Genomic DNA, 18,124 nt, shown 5'->3' with positions numbered 1-18,124 from the left:
GTGGCGCCCATGGGAGGGACGCCACACAAAAGGGTTAGATGGGTGAAATAGTTTGCCCGGAGGGTCAGTCTGTGCTATAGTTGCAACAAAGGGTTATTTTTGTGTAAATCGCCTTCTAAAATAGCATGTTTGGTTTGTAGGAATAGAAACGATAGGATTTCTTTTTTCTATGGTTCACTTTGTATACCGTTCGAAAAGAAAATTGCATTAGGTTCATTCTCATGGAAATTTGTGTCTGTCTATGACAATCATGTTATTTTGCGGCTAATTGTTCAGAAAAGAATCCGTGCTTTTTCCCTGTGATGCAACCAAAGAACTTCTATTACATATTCCCTCGCTTTCAATTCCTATAGGATGGTGAGGATCTCAAATGCCATGACACCTACGTCTTTTCTATTCCAGGTTTCTAGAATCCTTCGAACCAAAGACTCACTTAGTGCTAGTTAATTACAGACTAGAATACGTGAAGTTTGCACTAGTTACTAGTTTCTATAACTTGTTTTCTGATCTACATATCCCATATGTCGTTCCGGTCAATTATTTTCTACAACCTTTCTTCAGGTGCAGTTCTTCTCTTCTCGTCTTGCACTCCAAATCCAATGGAATGAACTACTACTACCTATTATCTGTGCAAACATGTGGCAGGCAAGTCCCTCAATCAAATGAAGAAGCATAACAAACAAACAAATTGGAACTTTTTCAGTGGCTCGAGTGCCTGCCCGATGGGGCTAATTAGTGGGGTTCTTTCTAGGGATATGATTCTTTTATTAGCACAACGCATTGGAGCAACTGCCTTGCCTGTCTGTCCGCCCTAGTGTTAGGGGCAAGGCAAGGCATGCACGCATGCATGGGTGAGATTAAAAATATGTCACATTAGGAGTGGGTAAACAGAATAATTAAAAGATTTCCATTTCCTTGACAATTGGCTATATGTGCCTTGGATCCAAAGGGATGCCACTAGCTGCCTCCACAAACCTAGGCTTTGTTCCATCATCACCAAATGTGCTTCTCGGAAAGAGAGGGGAAAGATTTCGGCGGCGAGAAAAGCGTAAAAAGATATAAAAATACACATTAATAAATTAAAATGTAATCAAAACAAGATCGAGAAACGACTTCTTTGAGCTCCTTGGTTGTCGATGCGTTTAAATTAGTATGTGGAATCCTTATTGGAGTGTCGTGGATGTGGAACACATCAAAATGCATGTCATTTTCTATTAGAAGAAGAAAGGCAAGAAGGCACAAAAGTTTACAAACTGAGAACAAAGCAAAACCAAAGACAAAAAAATCAACAATCTAGCAATCGTGGAAAAACGTACCCTCAAATTCCCTATTATACTGAAACTTTCGAATTTTTAACAGTGTATTGTCCTCTACAATAGTAGTATATTGCAGTGTTGTATCTATAGATCGCCTGTGCAAACTTTTGCCCGCATCGTTACAAACACAGGCAGAATACCTTGTTATCCAAGGTTGGTACTCTACAAGTGTCTCTCTTGTCAGATACAGTTTGTTTTCTTTGAGCATTCAATTCAGATTTGAAATGTTTTGCTCTATCAATACACAAAAGGAGTATATGCAGCTACCAGTGTCCATCAGCTCCTGTCCCTATCAGCCTAGATTGATTCAGAGAAAGCTTGCCATGTTCCTCTCTGGCATTTACACCAGCCACACTTAAATGCTAAAACATTGATACACTACTACAAACCTATTAACAGCCTATCCTTGCATGAAGAGGGATCTGGGATGGAAAAACTGAAAGGAAAGTGCATGCTCTCTACAAGATCTTGTCCTGATCATGCTATAGCGTTTTCCATTTCATCACTGAAGAAACCTGCAATCTTCTTCCAGCTGCCAAAAGGTTATGAATATGCATTCAAATGCATCTCCAAAATGTGAAACATGATCTAGAGGCCAAGATTTGTTGTTGCATGCATGCATCAGCACCTCCCATAAAAAGACATAGGACGAAATAATTCTATAGAAAGTGATGCGCCTTGTTGCTTCAGAATGACAGGCAGTAAAAGCTGATGGTTGGATGGATGCAAGCAAGCAAGCTGCAAGATCCTGTGGCATTTAAGCACCTGGTGCAGTTAATGGAGTTACTCATTAGATGTGTTGGATTGGCCGGAAGCAGTCCAAGGTGCCTGTGCTGGGTTTGAAATGGCAAAACCTTCTGCTGCTTGCTGCTGCATGACTGACAGTGCATTCAGTGGGCTGTCATTGCTGCAAACCGCAGGTAAACACACTACTAGTAGTGACTACACTTGCGATGGCACTGATTAACATCTGGTTAGTCAACCTGCGATTTGGGGTTTGGGATAGGTTCATGATCAAGAGATGCATGTAGCATTTAGGACATCCATTGAGTGAAATTCAGATCAACTGCTTACTTAACCACCTCCTATATAGGGTTAACTGCTATGTGTGTCACATTCAGATTGAACTACACTATCACTTTCAAACTCTGAAATATTTGGTAAATCATGGGTTGCTTTTGGATAGACAGCTTTCCTTAGAGGATAACAAAAAGGAGAGACCACACTACTGGCGGTGGCTGAATGGCATAAAAATAAGAGCAAGAAAAAGGCAGAGCGTTGCTGCCCATTGCAAACATCACAAGAGCACGGCTTTTTAAACTCGGCCGGGAGCAAAAGCAATTTTGTCAAGATCATGCACCCAAAATGCACTTCACATTTCAGTGTTCTGCTGATCACAAAACATGTAGCCGTAGTGGTGTAGGAGTACTGTCTATCACAGCCTTAAGCCCTAAAAACCCTAGCAGGACCCCTACTTTGTCCTGAAAGCCACTTTCTTGGCATGAAGAGAGGGGGTGGCACCAACCATCACTTTCCAATAAAAATCCCTTCATTCATTCTTTCTTTCTCTCCATATGGGTGACAAGTGAGAGTGCTGGCCACCATGACCCATCTCCCTTCACCCCCAAGCTTGTCATTGTCCTTCTACATAAAAAAAGAGAGTGTGGGTCTTACAGACAGAAAGAAAAGAGAGTTTTAGAGAGAGAACGAAACTGCCTACGTTCTTGAGGAGGGCATGCTTGTATTTTTTTCTTCTAAGGTTGACATGCACAACATGCCATTGGAGCGTGTGCTTTTTCATGACACATTCTTGCAAGATTATTGTCTTTTGATAGTTGGGGACAATCATGCATGCCCTTCTGATCAGTAGTGCTACTAGACACACTCGTATGTCATGTCGCTTTGTGTATATGCTTTGATTGCAACGGGGTATCAAAAGGGACAGAAGCTAGGGCCAGAGCCACAAGAACATCAGAGAATGCAAAGATTGACATGACTCGAGGAGTGATATGTGTCTGTACTTTTTACTCAATTACCTGCACATAAATAAAAACCAATAGCTAGTTTAATGACCAAATCTGTTGGAGCTGTTTCGTTTCATTGTTGGTAACAAGACCGATCATCATTTATAAGGAGATCCGTTGGAGCTGCAGTAGATGCAAATGCAATGAAATACTAGCATGGAAAGAATGACCCCGTGTTTGTGTGGGGGAGAGAATGAGTAACTTTATAGCAGTGTCATGCATGCAGCAAGAAAAGAACAAGAATAGCAACCATAACAACACAATTAATGGGTCATGATGGATATTGAGGGAGATGGTGTGAGGTCAATGGGCCTGAAGGCTTTCTCTGTCTGCCTTGCACCAATGTGTGTTGTGTGTGTGCACCTGCTTGCCTTGTCTCCCCTGCCATTGCCATCATCAGGGCTCATGTCACTTTTCCCATGCCTAGCCTCTCCTCCATGCCCCCCATCTCCCTCTCTCTCCTCCCTTCCCAACATTTTTCTAGATAGAGAGATGCATGGCATGGTGGTGACACTCTTTGAGGAGGGATGGGGCCTGGCTTTGTAGTGCAAGCAAAGCATGTCAAGAACCCCTTTCACTATTGGGGAGCTCATGCCTTGCTTTTCTCTCATCAACATCTTGATCTTGGACACTCTGGAGAAGTGTACCACTGTTCCACCAGGAAACAGCAACCTAGAACAGACCTGATCCAGGGAGACAGTTGCAAGAACTCACTTTGCTTCACTTGGATTGCCAAAATGAAACCAACTGTATTTCCCAGAGCACAAATATATGCAACATTAAGCCCATGCATGAAGATTGGCTTATGAGCATGCAGAATAAGCTGGTCTTCGTGCATGAAGGTGCCCTGTTAATCTGAGGAGGTGGACCAATGAAGCATATATAATGTATTACATGGGGGAATGATTAAAGATTTGACTTGGAATTTGTATGCATAACTGCATGCAGATGCAGGGATACATGATTAGTGCTGGGACATAACAGCGCTTCTATACTAGAATATGCATCTCATGTGTACATGTTTAACTAGTAGGATATAATAGGAATCCTATGTGGGAGGTTGCTTTGCTTTCCTAGTAAACTTGTGGGCAAAGGGAGAAGTACGGTGACGTGGCCCCTGTGTCTGGCCTTTTGGTGAGCACCTGACATGATAACAGAGTGCCGCCTAAGCTAATCGCATGCCTGCGTGCATCTACATCTGCATGGTAATACTCAACTGCAGCAAAATTAAAAACAGTTCAGATGGAGACTTGGAGAGCATCTCCAGCAGCTCTGGTTCTAAGAGAATGGGGAAAACATGATCTTGTCAATAAGACTGCCAATTACTTAACAGAGATTTTTAGTTGTTTCGCACTTCTTCCCCAAGAAATGCTTTATCTTGCTGATGTTGGAGACGCTCTCTTAATTACTGTAGGAGAGATGATGTGGCCCTTTGCCACTCTTCTGGTCCTTCCAAGCAAAAGCGACATGTGTTCGTGCAAGAAAAGATGCACATTCATAGTATATGCTTCAGCTCTTTCGAGAAAGTATATTCTTCTTGGTAAATGTTGTTAATTCCTCCTATCTTCTCGAGGAATGCCTGAACAAAATGTTCATGTCAAACACAAAGTATGGTTCAAACTTCAAATGCCCATGAGTACGGCTGTTAAACCTGAAGGCATCAGCAACTCAGGTCCAAATGTGTTCACAGGACGACCTGAACTCAATGGAGAACATATCACAGAACGAAATCACTTGAACTGAATGCATGCGAAGCAAAGAAGGCTGAAGGTAAAACTATTATAATATCCTACACTGCTGTTTACTGTCATGAACTTGCACATAACGAATTTTTGTTCTCTGCACCACGAATGAGGATGCAAAGATAGCAACGGACCAAGTCCACTCCAAAAGAAACAATGTACTAATTATACTTCTTTGAGGCTACAAAGCTTTCTAAAGAACCACGGCTAATCCCCAGAGCGAAAACACAAAAACTACTCATTGTACAGAAATGTAGAAACAATCCACCAATGCTGCAAAATCTGTCAGACACGTCTATCACTATAGCGCCAATATATATCCTACACCTTCCACCGCCGACGCAATTCTTTCTTGCTCACTAGCATATACTGTACAAAACTGTTGGCATGCCTTGCGCCTGGCGGATTTCTAACATCTCATTCACGCTTGCCCGTCTGATTAGCTGAAGTTGCACCGTTGGGAGACTGGGAGGAAGACGGTTGGCCACTGTTGCGGGGGATGACTCCGTTCTGTTTATCTTTGGAACTGGTATCAGAATGCTCTTCATTATCATCCGACTTTGCGTTGAGAAACCGGCCTCCAGCTCCCCTGGCCCTTTTCAGGGCATGTTGATGTCGTGACTCGTGGAGATATGGCTACAAAATGCAGATGTATGTTGATCAATCATTAGACGATACAGGAAAGTGGATACCAAAAAGCAAATAACCTAAGAGCACAAGAATAAACATTTCACCCCAAGAGTGAGACACTAGTAAGCAACTTGGCACTGGCAACAACAGTATATGGCACAACGTTTATGCAAGTCCTACAATGAGCTCTTCCAGATAAACAGATAATGCCAACACCAATCTCTGTGTCAGACTTGAGACTGAGAGCTTAGACTTTGATGCCAACACCAATCTCTGTAATTACATATTACTTTTTACTACACCACAATTAATAAATTAAATTTGCTCCAGCTTAACAACTTCCCATATGAAAAAAAAGCAAGTCAGAAACCTCCTATCCATATTAAATATATCAACAACTCAACATTTGGTAATTTGTACACCAACTCATTTCTATTCCCAACTCTTTACTGTTTTTATGTTGGCCATGATACCTTGGTATATTTAATTTGAAATACATATAGTGCGAAGATTGAAAAAATGTTCACCCTAAGACAGTAAACGTGGAGCAGAATGATCTTCAGAGTGTGGGTAGTGTAAGTAGAATGAAGAATTCACTTGATTATTTGCCCTATCTGTTGTCCACTTGTGCTTCCAACCTACCCTTAACTATATACTGAATAATCAAAAACAGAAATATCTAATCAAATTTCGAGTTTTACAGTAATGTAAATATGCTTATATGCATTTACCTTACGGCCCTTGATAAGCTTCCTTTCTGACTCTGCTTTAGCCCGAGACTGACGCCGCCTTAATATGGCATTATATTGCTTTGCGTTCACATAAACAGGCTCTTCAATTGTATCAGTAGGCAACGGTAACCCGGCTGGATGCATTCCAACCAATGGTGCATGCATCTGAAAAAACACACCAGTTTTATGAGCTCAACTAGTTTGAACAGAGTGACAATGATCATGCAAAGTTTACATTTGACTGGCTATGAGCCAGAACAGCCTATACAGGAATATTCAATGTTGGCCTAAATATTTCCACCACAGGTGTACTAGTGGTATATACCCTATATAGCTATACCTTGTAATAAGAGCTTACCATAGGTTGTCCACCGTAAGCAGCATAAAGGCTTCCGTAGTATGGATCGATATTTGCGTAAGCCATTTGACCCTGTCGAGCACCAAATGTGGAATTAACCAACAAATATTACACAATAAATTTGGCATTATGCAGGAATATGATAGAAAGTCATAACAAGGAAGCAATGAAAGGAAAACACAATAATCTATCCAGCCAAAGTATACAAAATCACTCAATTAGAACAAATGGCAACGCTTGTTAACAAATTCAAATTCACTGCTAATTTTGATTTCACAAAATAAAGTTGCTGTAAGCTTAACAAAAGAATCCAGAGAGGAATTTATTAGAATGCAAAAGAGATGGCAAGAAATTGATGCAAACTCATGTGTGGAGGTTACAATAGGCAAACAATTGAATGTGACCGACAAGTTGACATGGGTCGCAGTGCTAGAACAAAATAAGCCATGCAAACTGTGGCACTTCATATACCGTCATCACACATTTAATTAAAAACTTAACTAATAGTCTGCATTAAAAGGGAAAAAACTCTTATGTCGCCTTAACAAGAAGGAAATGATGTCAGCTTAACCTAATCATAGTTTCTAAGGAAAGTTTAATCTGACCAAGTTTTAGAAGTTTTGCCCACTATGTCATCTAACCGAATATATTGATTACTAATGAAGTGTTTCAACCAGGAAACATCAAATTGATCATGTAGAATGGTAAATAAATGTTACACTGGTGTGATTGATATAATGTCAAACATGTAGTCAGGCAGAACAATTCATATCGGAAGACCGGATCTCCAGAGTGATCTTACCGTACCCAGCATATTTCTCCAACCTTCCACTATGACCAATCCTCAATCTCCTTACAAACTAGAGCCTCAATCGAAAACATTACAATCTAAGAAGTTACAAGTTTCATACCATTGCATGGCAAGCTTCCGGGTGGGGATAGGGTGTCACATAATCTGTCGAAGGTGTTCCCACCGTCGTCTGACTATCTACACTTGTAGCTGGGGCCTCTTGCTGGTCGTTCTGAGCAGCTTGCTTCTGCTGTTTCTCAGCAGCTCTATGATCGCCTGCACAATAAATTGTTGCATCAAAATAAGACATACTTGATTGAATTTCTTTGTTAAATAAAACTGAAACAACTGGAAAATTTATGTTTCAGAACTTGCCAAGCAATAACAAGTAACAATACGGTGCAGATGTTCAGTCAACATTTATGGCATGCAGCAGGTCATATAGTTACAAACGTTGCAGAACAATAACAGCTATGGAATGAAAACCCAGTATTTTCTGTAGTCTTATGAACTAATGGACATTTTCTGTAATAGAGCAGCTGGTATACTACCGTCATAGGCAGCTTCGCATTTTAGTGCTGCCACACAACTTTCAAATGCTAGTATTGCTGACATACTGACATTATATGGTTGGATGACTCCGTAATCATATGTATAAGGACCACATTCTAGTATTCAATAGATTTCACAGTACAATCAAGCTGAGGTATTATCATGAATATACTAAAGCTCCAATTCCATAATCCGAGAGTCATAAAACCATTGGAATTATTATTGTTACAATTCCAGACAGGCACTGCTGCCTAACAAGTATTACAGTTCAACATCAACATGACAAAATAATTGGGTGATAAAAAGCATACCTGAAACACTATCATCAGCCGAAGTCATGGTTTACTATGTTCCAACTTCCAAGCCGAAAGGCAGCTAGTCTCAAGCTCGGAAGAAAGACACGCTAATTAAGATCACCATTCCATGTTGTTTTATGCAAAGGCTGTTCCTTGAATGGCAGAAAAAAAAATGTTCAGAGAACTGAGCTTTCTGACAAGACGCCGCTACACCTCCATTCTGTTTCTAGTGAAGAACGAGCACGGTTTCAATGATCATAACCACGAAACAGAACTCCGTCAGCGAATGAGACAATAGGAACTAATCAAGAATTTACAGGTAAGGGATACTCCTACAGAAATTAAGAAGACACATCGTCTACACACGCAGCTAATTATCCAACTCTGCAACGCTCAATTCAGTACTATATTAGAATAATCAAAGCGTGCCGCGTGATTCCGTGGAACCAAGCCCACAGACATGACATCCCCACGCCATAACTGAATATCCTGGTTAACAAAAGCAAATTCACCACTGATACACGACATGGGGGGACAGCACGGGGGTTCAGTTGAACCCCCACAATTGTTCCCAAAACACTCCGCTACTGGGTACTCCGCCACGCAGCAAGCGAATCCGCAACCCAGGGGGAGACGGAAATTCGTCTTGGATCGCGCATGCGGCGAAGCGAGGACTGGCCAGAACAATCGGGGCGAGCGGGCAAACTAGGGTTCCGCTTACCGGCGAGAAGAAACCGGGTCCGTGGCCTGGACGGATCTCCGTCCAACGGTACAGCGGCGGACGGCGACGGCGACGGACGGCGGCGGCGGATGCGAGGGGGAGAATTCCTTTGGCGCGCTTGGGCGGAGGGAGCGGGCGTGTACGGCGGAGAGGGTTCGACGACGACGTCGCGAAAGGGAGGCGGAGCGGGGAGAGGATAAGGGGGGCGACTCGGGTATTATGGTGGTTTTGCCGGGGTGTTTTCGTATATGTACCGGTGCGGGGATGTGGGCGGTTGTGAATCAAAGGAAACTACCGGGTGCTTATTGTAACTTTGTCGACAGTACCATATACATGGAACCTTCCAATTTGCTGACACCTGAACGTCTAGAGTTTTCCATGGGTAAGATCTGTTCGCCGGTTCTTCTCCCACTCGATTATAAAACCTAACTGTTGTTATCAAAATAAATAGTTCTCTCCAACCACAATAAAAACTACTCCCATGGTAGAAATACGTAGTATTGAGTTAGTTTATTAGTTCATACGCTTCAATGGTAGGATATTTGTTTTCCTCACCAATGATGTATAATTTTGAATTAAGCAAAAAAATTAAAACATATCAAAGAAACCAAAATAAATACCGGCAATAAAGAGCATAGACCAAACGGATTTTATTCTGCTATTTCAACCTTTCATCTCCTTATGTAAGTAATGCACTACATCCAAGTCTTGTTAGCTCTCGGTAAACCTCAATTCCACACTACCGATTGATCCATAATCTAATTTGTATTCCAATCAGATAATTTATTTTAGAGAGTACGCAATTGCGTACCTTAGTTTTATCCAACTAGATAAAACGAAGTAAAAAAATGAAATATATATTTGAAAATCTACTCATTTTCATCATATTGTATGTTGTAGATAGGAAGTTTATAATAAGAGAACTCGCCCTATCTAGAGTCATTAGCGAATTTTGCGTGTTAATGAATTTTGTATGGAAAGGTCACCATAATTAGTTTCATTGATTTTAATTAATAGTCTTATTGTCCACAATTTTTCTCAAAATCAAACAAGGGTGGTGAAATAATATAGAAGGGACTGTATAAGTAAAAGTATTCTGCAAATTTCTTAATGATGTGGCAAGACAAATAAGTTATACAATGCTTTGTAAAACAATTTAAACAATATTTCTATGTTTAAACATCTTTTATGCCACAAAGAAGATTTATACTCTAATCAACTTAATTTAACGTAATCTTGTGTTGATAACATGTTTCTTATTATGGTCCACTGTTCAAAAAAAAATCGGCCGAGATACGGACTTATCGGCCGATTTATTTTGAATCGGGTGGTAACTGATAAGATTTTGGCATATCGGTTGATTTATCACCGACACCGGTAGTTCAGTTGTTTTTTAGTTTGATAACCGATATTTCAGACAATTTTCGCTGAAATTTGGTCTCGCATTCGATATTTTCTTCCTATGCTCTTGTAGAACTGCGCATTAGCTAAAATTTTCCAATTTTATTGATTCAAATGCAAGTAATCAAGGAAATACTTTCAATGCTCCAATATTATTTTTTCATATCATATTACAGAAAATTTAGTGCCAAAAATTAGAATTTTCAAAAAAATAAGCAGATAAATGTCTTTCGATAAAATTGATTAATCGGTCGGTAAGCGATTAATCTCTATTTTGAGACCGACCGATAAGTTAACGATTTCTTGAATATTGTTATGGTCTGTTTTTCTCATTATGCAAATTAGTATTCTTATGTCCTATTACATTTCTATTAACCGAGGAAATGTATACATGAAGGAATCTACTACCCTATGCTCGTACCATAGTATTAATTGCTACATCCAATTATTGAATGATTTTTTCTTCTAAATAAAATCAGATTATCGATTTGTTTTCACCGGTATGTTCATCTCGATAAGGGCTTCAAAAATAGATTCCTTATTCCTATGTTTTGATGAGTTTTATTTCATCTCACCTGCCCTACTCCCCAACCAAGAATAGCTAAGTGTGGAAGTAAAATTAAATCTTGTCCATAGGCTTTTCTGGTACGAAATGAGCCACTTCATATGGGTCCATTGCTCTAACCCATGATTCGATAATACAGCATGTATGTGAGCTCCATGTATTTGAGTGACATATTCTTGATTATTCAACGATATATTGAATCATGTGCAACGGACATTCTAATTTTTTATAGCCTTATATTTTTCTAGATAATTCAGATTTGTCAACGAAAAAGCAAAAAAAGAAAGGGTTTGCCATTCCATTATAATATCACACAAACAAGAGGAATACCTAATATCGTGTTTGAGGATTTTGATTGAAATACCCTTTATGGGTGTGTTTCATGTAAAATATTTTAGGGATTACTTTTGTAACTTCTTGGGTTAAGATTTGGTTGGGCGGTGCTCAAGTGGTGGCGGCATCTTCTCCAATAATATATATATGCGGCTTCAACTCCATCTCGATGGCGACATCAGAAGCTTGTGGGAGTGGTGTGGTTCTCGGGGACTTCTTCTAGCTAGAGGATCTCCAGATCTCCATGGAGTTTCATCGGTATTTTTTTCCTTTTTTTTCGTCTTCGGGACGGATGTGGTCTTATAGACCCGTTTGGCGCCCGACCGCAACCAACAACGTGAGGCCGACTTAGGGAGGAGTGGCAGCAGCGGACCGTCAACACGGCCTGAAGATTGAAAACGAAGGAAATCTCAAGGATTTCGTTGTAATATTCATTTTTATTAGGATGTTTTGTATCGTTAAATATTTCTCTTAATGATAGGGTTCTATACGCAAAAATAAAACTTCTTGGTATACCTACTTGGAAGGTTGAACTTTATGTTAACCACGACTTTACCAATGTCGATAGTTTGGCATACTATGTGCCGCTACTTTGGGCCTTCTATCTCGTATTTGTGTATGAGCCATCAGTTACAGTGGTGGTGCCTATAAGGCATCTTAGCACTCTAGTGCTTTTGAGCAAGGAATTGTAGCATGGGCAACCAATCTCTTCGATTGATTCCACCCAAGAATATTTCTATCAATTAGAGGCACGGAGTGAAATATCAACTTAACCTATAAATAACTAGTACCTAGATTATGTTTCAAAAAAAAAAAACTAGTACCTAGATATTATCGTGGTTGTCAGATCAACAGAGAAACGGTACCATGATAATAGTGCATAGTACTACTAGATTTTTTTTTTTTTTGCATGCTTCCACGCATGCAGTGTTTGCTAGAGAGTGTGTATTCAAATTGTACAAACAACTAAAAAGAATATCATTTCACTGAAGTAGTTATAACTTTACAAGTACTATTATGACGTAGAATGACGCTTAGGGTGGGAACCAAGTTATTACATTTTGGCAGTTGAGTGAAACTAAGACTAAGGCAAACACCTCAGACTAAGGCAACGGTGAAAACGAATCATCAAACAAATATTTGCATATTCAATTAATTATTTTTTAGTTTAAGATAAAAGAATATCGAGTGATGTATGAGATAGACCACATGGCATATGTGGTTGGCAACATGAGTGATGTATGAGATAGGTATAGGAGAAATAAATATTCAACAGCTGCTCCTACTAGTTTCAGGAAAACACTTGGTATTATATGCAAATATGAGTAAACCCAACGGCAAATTTACATTCTAAAACAAAATTGCTACTCGCGGAGCCACCTGACAAAGGAACAACCACATATTCACATCGTATGCATCATAGAGAAAATAATTTAAATTTCACTTTCATCAAGATCATTACCAGCCATCAAAATTTGCTATTAAAGAGAACGTCTCCCAAGCCAAAACCACATAAATGTTCTTCTGCCAAAAACGAACCTCAGCGATTCAGTGATTTCCTGTATCAATCATTTCAGGCAGGAGCCAAGACGAATGCTACAGAACTAACACCTGCTACCGAAATTACAGAGTGAATCATGCTACATCCAACTATCCAAGGCCTCTTCATCCGCGCTTGCACGCAGAAAATTGTATCATTCAGCAATAGCTGCCTGGACTGGTAAGCTGGTGCATCATAGACCTGTGGCATGTGTGAAGCTTGTGGTTCAACCTTCCTAGATCTTTTAGCTGCAAGTGTGACACTCAGGTGTTGGCACAATCTTTCTCGTCTTGACAGTGTATGAACAAGCCGCAGGGTTCTCAATACACTCACTATGTACCTACAAAACCTCAGAATCATCTTGTAGACTGAGCCGATGAATCGCGACCCCATTTTTTGCAGCAGCAACACGTCCCCATCTTCCAAGACGAGGTTCCTGATAAAATCGAGATCAGCTCTGTTGGAAATACGTAAACCAAATGGATAATGTATGCTGCTTTGTTAAGTGCTGCTAGACCAAATTTCTTGAGAGCTAACATAAGAACAGCCAGCATTAATGATTATCTGTTTGGCATTTCTTCAGTTTATATATAATGAAGACATAAATATCACATCATCTGCATCTTATGATAATGTAACCAAAATATCTTGAGATAGATGAGAAAAACTCTTACTCGGCCAACACCAGCGACGATGAAACGTCCCGATTTTGCAATTGCAAGAGAATTAACAAAGCCATCCTGCCCATGAAAAATCACAGATCAGAGTGGCAGAAGGGTCATACGGAGAAGATTTAGGTACAATCATTACAGGAGTAGGTCAAAATCAAGAGAGTACAAATACCAGTGGCAAGTCAAACAATGGCTGCATCCCTTTTGAATCAGGTTGAATAGTCCATAAGCGAACAACACCATTTGCTGCTCCAGATGCAGCCAAATCAGAACCTTTTCTTGACGCAACAGCACTAACCCATGAATGAGCTGATGAAAAGCTCTCAGACTTGCAGGTTCCATTTTCTGCATAGTTGCACAAGGAATAAACATGATGTAATCTCAGCTGTAGGCAGAGGGAGCATATAGAAAGGCACAAAGAGATAGAGATGTGCTCTCTACATTGACTACAAGTAACTAACTAACAACGCATCCTGGAAAGGGCAAAGGTGATTAATGTGTGGTCATATACATTTCTGCAAAGATTCCAATTACTATAAGAGGCTGAACAAATAATGATAAAGTCCTGCCATATCTTGCATCAAAATAAACTGCTCTTTATTTAGCGCAGAAAAGAGAGCCGCGGTGAGGAAGTGTCTCTTACCTTTGGGCAACTTTTCATCAGCACTGTCAATTGAACTAGGAGTTAATGCTGGATGGGCATTTTTTATTATGTGAGTAGGCTTCTTTCTCATGACACTCCAAAGCTCAAGGCTTCCGTCATCTGATCCAGACAAATATTCCTTATCATCAATAAAGCAGCAGCACTCCAAAGACACAGCAGGTGCACGAAAAACTAACTGCGATTCCTCCGGTATCTGCCAAGAAATGGGAAGGTAAGTCCTGGCACGACAAGGTATTCACCTATTTTACTTAACAGAGAGAAGCATATCTGTTGAAGAATTAAAGCATCTTCTCCCTGATTGCATGAAACAGAGATGAATAGGTCATTTTATGTTTATATGCTGTTCAAACATTTACAGAAAATCTTATCAGGTACCTATTTATTGAACACAGCTTGATATGTATCACTCTGTTCCCTAATGTAAGCCGTTTAGCAAACTTAAGTAGTTTGCTAAAACTGATATACATTATGGAACGCGCGCTGTGGGGGGGGGGGGTACAAGGTACAAGGCAGGCTGATGAATTGCACAAAATTTGTATGCAGATCTGATAATAGCACAAAAGCGATGAAGCTAAAAAAATTACCTTCCAAAGATGCATTGTTCTGTCCCGCGCTACAGTCAGAAGTCTGTCTTTGCTGAGTGCATCAGTTGTCAATATTTCACCTTGATGGCCATATAGGCAGTGCATGTATGTTCTATCTTCAGCATTCCACTGCATTATTGAACGGTCGTAAGAACCAGAGAATAGCTCTGGAGAGTCCAACCCAAAAGCAAGACATGAGACTGGCCCTCTATGGCCACTGAATGCCTGCAGATAACAGAATACAACACTAAATTACATTGCACAATCAGGGCAAACAAATAACATCATCAATAATACCAAAAAGCATTGAAAAATATTCTCTCTGTCCCAAATTAATTGACATAACTTTGTCTAAGGTTACATGCATATCCAGACAAAGTTGAGTCAATTAATTTGGGACAAAGGGAGTATGTATTTGAAGTTTGAACAATGAGGACTACAAAGCCTCTTGTCCCAAGAAAGTTGGGGTACGCAGTACGCTAGAGATGAAACCCAACAAAACCCTGTTACAGAATATTGCAAGGCAAAAGTAAGCTATGCACATTGGCATTAAACAGCAGGACATCTATAACCTGATTGAAAAGGGTGCTCTCTTGATAACCAACACACAGCCTACACTGGAACACGAAACCAAAGTCCCAGTGAATAGGCCAAAGAAAATACCCCACACAGACCCGCACAGATGTCTAAGGACAACAGCAATTCTACATCTACCAATACTGACAGCAAAATCTTGGATCTCATAGATAATGAACAAGTTAAACCATAAGTTTGGCATCAAAGGATGATAACCTTTGCTTAAAACAGCATCAGCACCAAATAGAACAAGCATCAACAGATAGCAATGCAACAAGTACAGGTATGTTAATATTCCTTGTTAGTTTGCACTTGGACTTCACCTTCCAGAAAGAAACGACAAACATGGAACCAGAATAATGTTTTATAGGTAATTATCAAGTCGAACTAACACTGCAGGAGTAAAAAATTTAAGTGAAACCATCTGGGTTGAACTATAAGTGGTTTGCCTCCATCAATAGTTCGGTTACTAACGAACATAGCATATATGCAAATAATGTAAATTGGTCTTTCCTTCACACAATTTTACAAAACAAGCCAATTTTGCACTTGGATTTAAGAAGGTTATATCCCTTGTTAGTTTGCACTTGGATTCCACCTACCAGTAAAATGACAAGAACAGAAAGAGAATAATTTTTGACAGGCAATTGTTTCTAAATTACACTGCAGAGGTAGTAGTAGTAGTATTTCAAGAGGACCATCTGGGGTGTACTATAAGTCTATAAGTGGCTTGCCTCTATTGATGTTTTGGTTCCTAACCAGTATGACTCTGAGATACAACATACGCGTATGCAAATAATGTATGTTGGCTAGTGCTTCGCACAATTTCACAAAGCAAGACAATTTTCAAATTTCACAAACAATTCTCTGAATAGGATGGTTAGCTCTTATATCAGCAATTGACAAGGAGTGGCGAACCTGTATGTGCTCCCGAGAACGAACATCCCACAGATGGATATGTCGGTCCATGCCACCGGTAGCCAAGTATCTCCCATCTGAACTAACAGCCAGCGCGAGAATGTGCTGGCTTCTCTTCTTGGACAGGGGGGCTTTAGCATGGTGCGAAACCAACACCTTTTCAGTCGGCCACAAGTACTTCTCGCATTTCCCAGTCTCAACATCCCAATGCATGATGACTCCATCTTTGGACGCCGAGAACCCCCTGTCACTGTCCTTGGACAGAGCGACCGCTGTCACCGGCTGCCGGTGCTTCGCTATAAATGTGAACCCATCCTGCTCGCCCGGCGGCAGCACTCTGCAAAATGTAATTAGTGCCTCGTCACATACGGAAGACCAAATTCGAGTGAATCATTTCTAGTTGCGCAGGGTAATTGAAGGGAGGCACCTGTAGCATATCAGAACGGCCCAGCGAAAAATATAGGAGGGTAGAAAATCGGAGAGAAGAACTGCTCACCTCGCAGCGAGGCTCAAGCGCTGCCTGCCGCTCTCCACAAGATGCTTCTTTTTGAGAATCCCAGCGACCCCCCTGCTTCCCCTGCCCGGCGCATCATCCGAGTCTTCGTCGGAATCGTCGTTGTCAGAATCCTTCTTGCCCCTCTTCAGCGCGTCCTCGATCCTGGCCAGGTACTCGTTGGTCATCCGCAGCTTCTTCTCCCCGGCCGTCTCCTCATCCTCCTTCTCCTCCTCCTCGCCGTCCTCGCCGACGGCGGCACCGCCCAGCGCGAGCGCGTCGTCGTCGCTGTCCCCGCTCTCGATGTCCTCGTCGGCGCGGGCGCGGCGGCGCTTGGGCTCCGCCTCGAAGAACGGGTCGTCCCCGGCCGAGGCGGCGGAGGGGCGCTTCCCCTTGCCCTTGCCCCGCGGCGGCGGCGGCCTCTTGGTGCTGCGGTTGCCGCGCGGCGCCATTGGTGAGTGGGGGCGGTGGGGGAGGGAGGGAGGCGAGCTGAGCTGAGCTATTAGGGTTTTAGGATCCTTCTGCGGCGGGGTTTTGCGCCGGAATCCGTCCGCCCCAGTTAGCACCGCTTTGTGGGCTTTTAGTGGGCTGCTGTTGAGGATTTACTGGCTTTGGATGTACTTTGAACTTCTCTCGCACTGAAGGCCCATTGGTGTGGCCTTTCTGCTTACCGACTTCTCTTTTCCATTTTTTTTTTTGACATGGACTTCTCTTTTCCCTGGTTACCGGTCAAGACGAGTTTCTATTCTCAAAAGAAAAGTCAATACAAGTTTATTTTTTGGAAAATGCTTCTATTCCGTCGAAGGTTACCTCGTTCACGGCCTCCGGCTCTAGCTTGCGGTGTGTGTCACAGGAAGGCCACCCACCACCGCCCACGGTAATGCCTCCTCAATCCTCACCACACGTTTTGTGTATCTTATCGTCTCATTCTCCCCTCACGCATCAATCTCTTCCATGGTTCCGCCTCTGCCAAGAGATTCAAGGAGAGGAGAGCTCGTGTCCGCAACAATATTTTCGACCACAAGACGCCCCTATTTCAGCGACGCGCCGCTGCCACGTGCCAGCCACACATGGTCGGCCCAAGCCCTCCCGCCATGTTCTCCTCCGCCTTCCTTGTGTCCGGCCGGCGGAATCCCGAAGAGCTGTTGCTGCTGCGGTGGGCGTGAGGCGTTCAATCATGGTTGTCGCTGTTGTGGACGGCATACGTTGGTGCTACTAG

General features: G+C 41.6%; 2 protein-coding genes across 2 annotated transcripts; both read right to left on the bottom strand.

Moving 5' to 3' along the window:
* Positions 1-5,099: 5,099 nt before the first annotated feature.
* Positions 5,100-7,930, bottom strand: LOC124654407 (nuclear transcription factor Y subunit A-7-like). The gene is made up of 4 exons (XM_047193414.1): positions 7,713-7,930; positions 6,802-6,873; positions 6,444-6,608; positions 5,100-5,718 (listed from the first exon to the last, which is right to left on the bottom strand). Exons 1-4 carry the CDS (start codon positions 7,899-7,901, stop codon positions 5,500-5,502), a joined length of 645 nt encoding a protein of 214 aa, XP_047049370.1. The 5' UTR covers positions 7,902-7,930; the 3' UTR covers positions 5,100-5,499.
* Positions 7,931-12,879: 4,949 nt separating this feature from the next.
* Positions 12,880-17,357, bottom strand: LOC124654014 (U3 snoRNP-associated protein-like YAOH). The gene is made up of 7 exons (XM_047193059.1): positions 16,909-17,357; positions 16,413-16,749; positions 14,919-15,143; positions 14,314-14,527; positions 13,843-14,015; positions 13,674-13,739; positions 12,880-13,435 (listed from the first exon to the last, which is right to left on the bottom strand). The coding sequence occupies exons 1-7, from the start codon at positions 17,355-17,357 to the stop codon at positions 13,340-13,342; spliced, it is 1,560 nt and encodes a 519-aa protein (XP_047049015.1). The 3' UTR covers positions 12,880-13,339.
* Between the last annotated feature and the right edge of the window lie 767 nt (positions 17,358-18,124).

This window comes from Lolium rigidum, chromosome 5 (assembly GCF_022539505.1).
Source record: "Lolium rigidum isolate FL_2022 chromosome 5, APGP_CSIRO_Lrig_0.1, whole genome shotgun sequence".
NCBI classification, from domain to species: domain Eukaryota; kingdom Viridiplantae; phylum Streptophyta; class Magnoliopsida; order Poales; family Poaceae; genus Lolium; species Lolium rigidum.
Note: the sequence above shows the minus strand (reverse complement) of the source record. Positions and strands in the feature narration are given on the sequence as shown.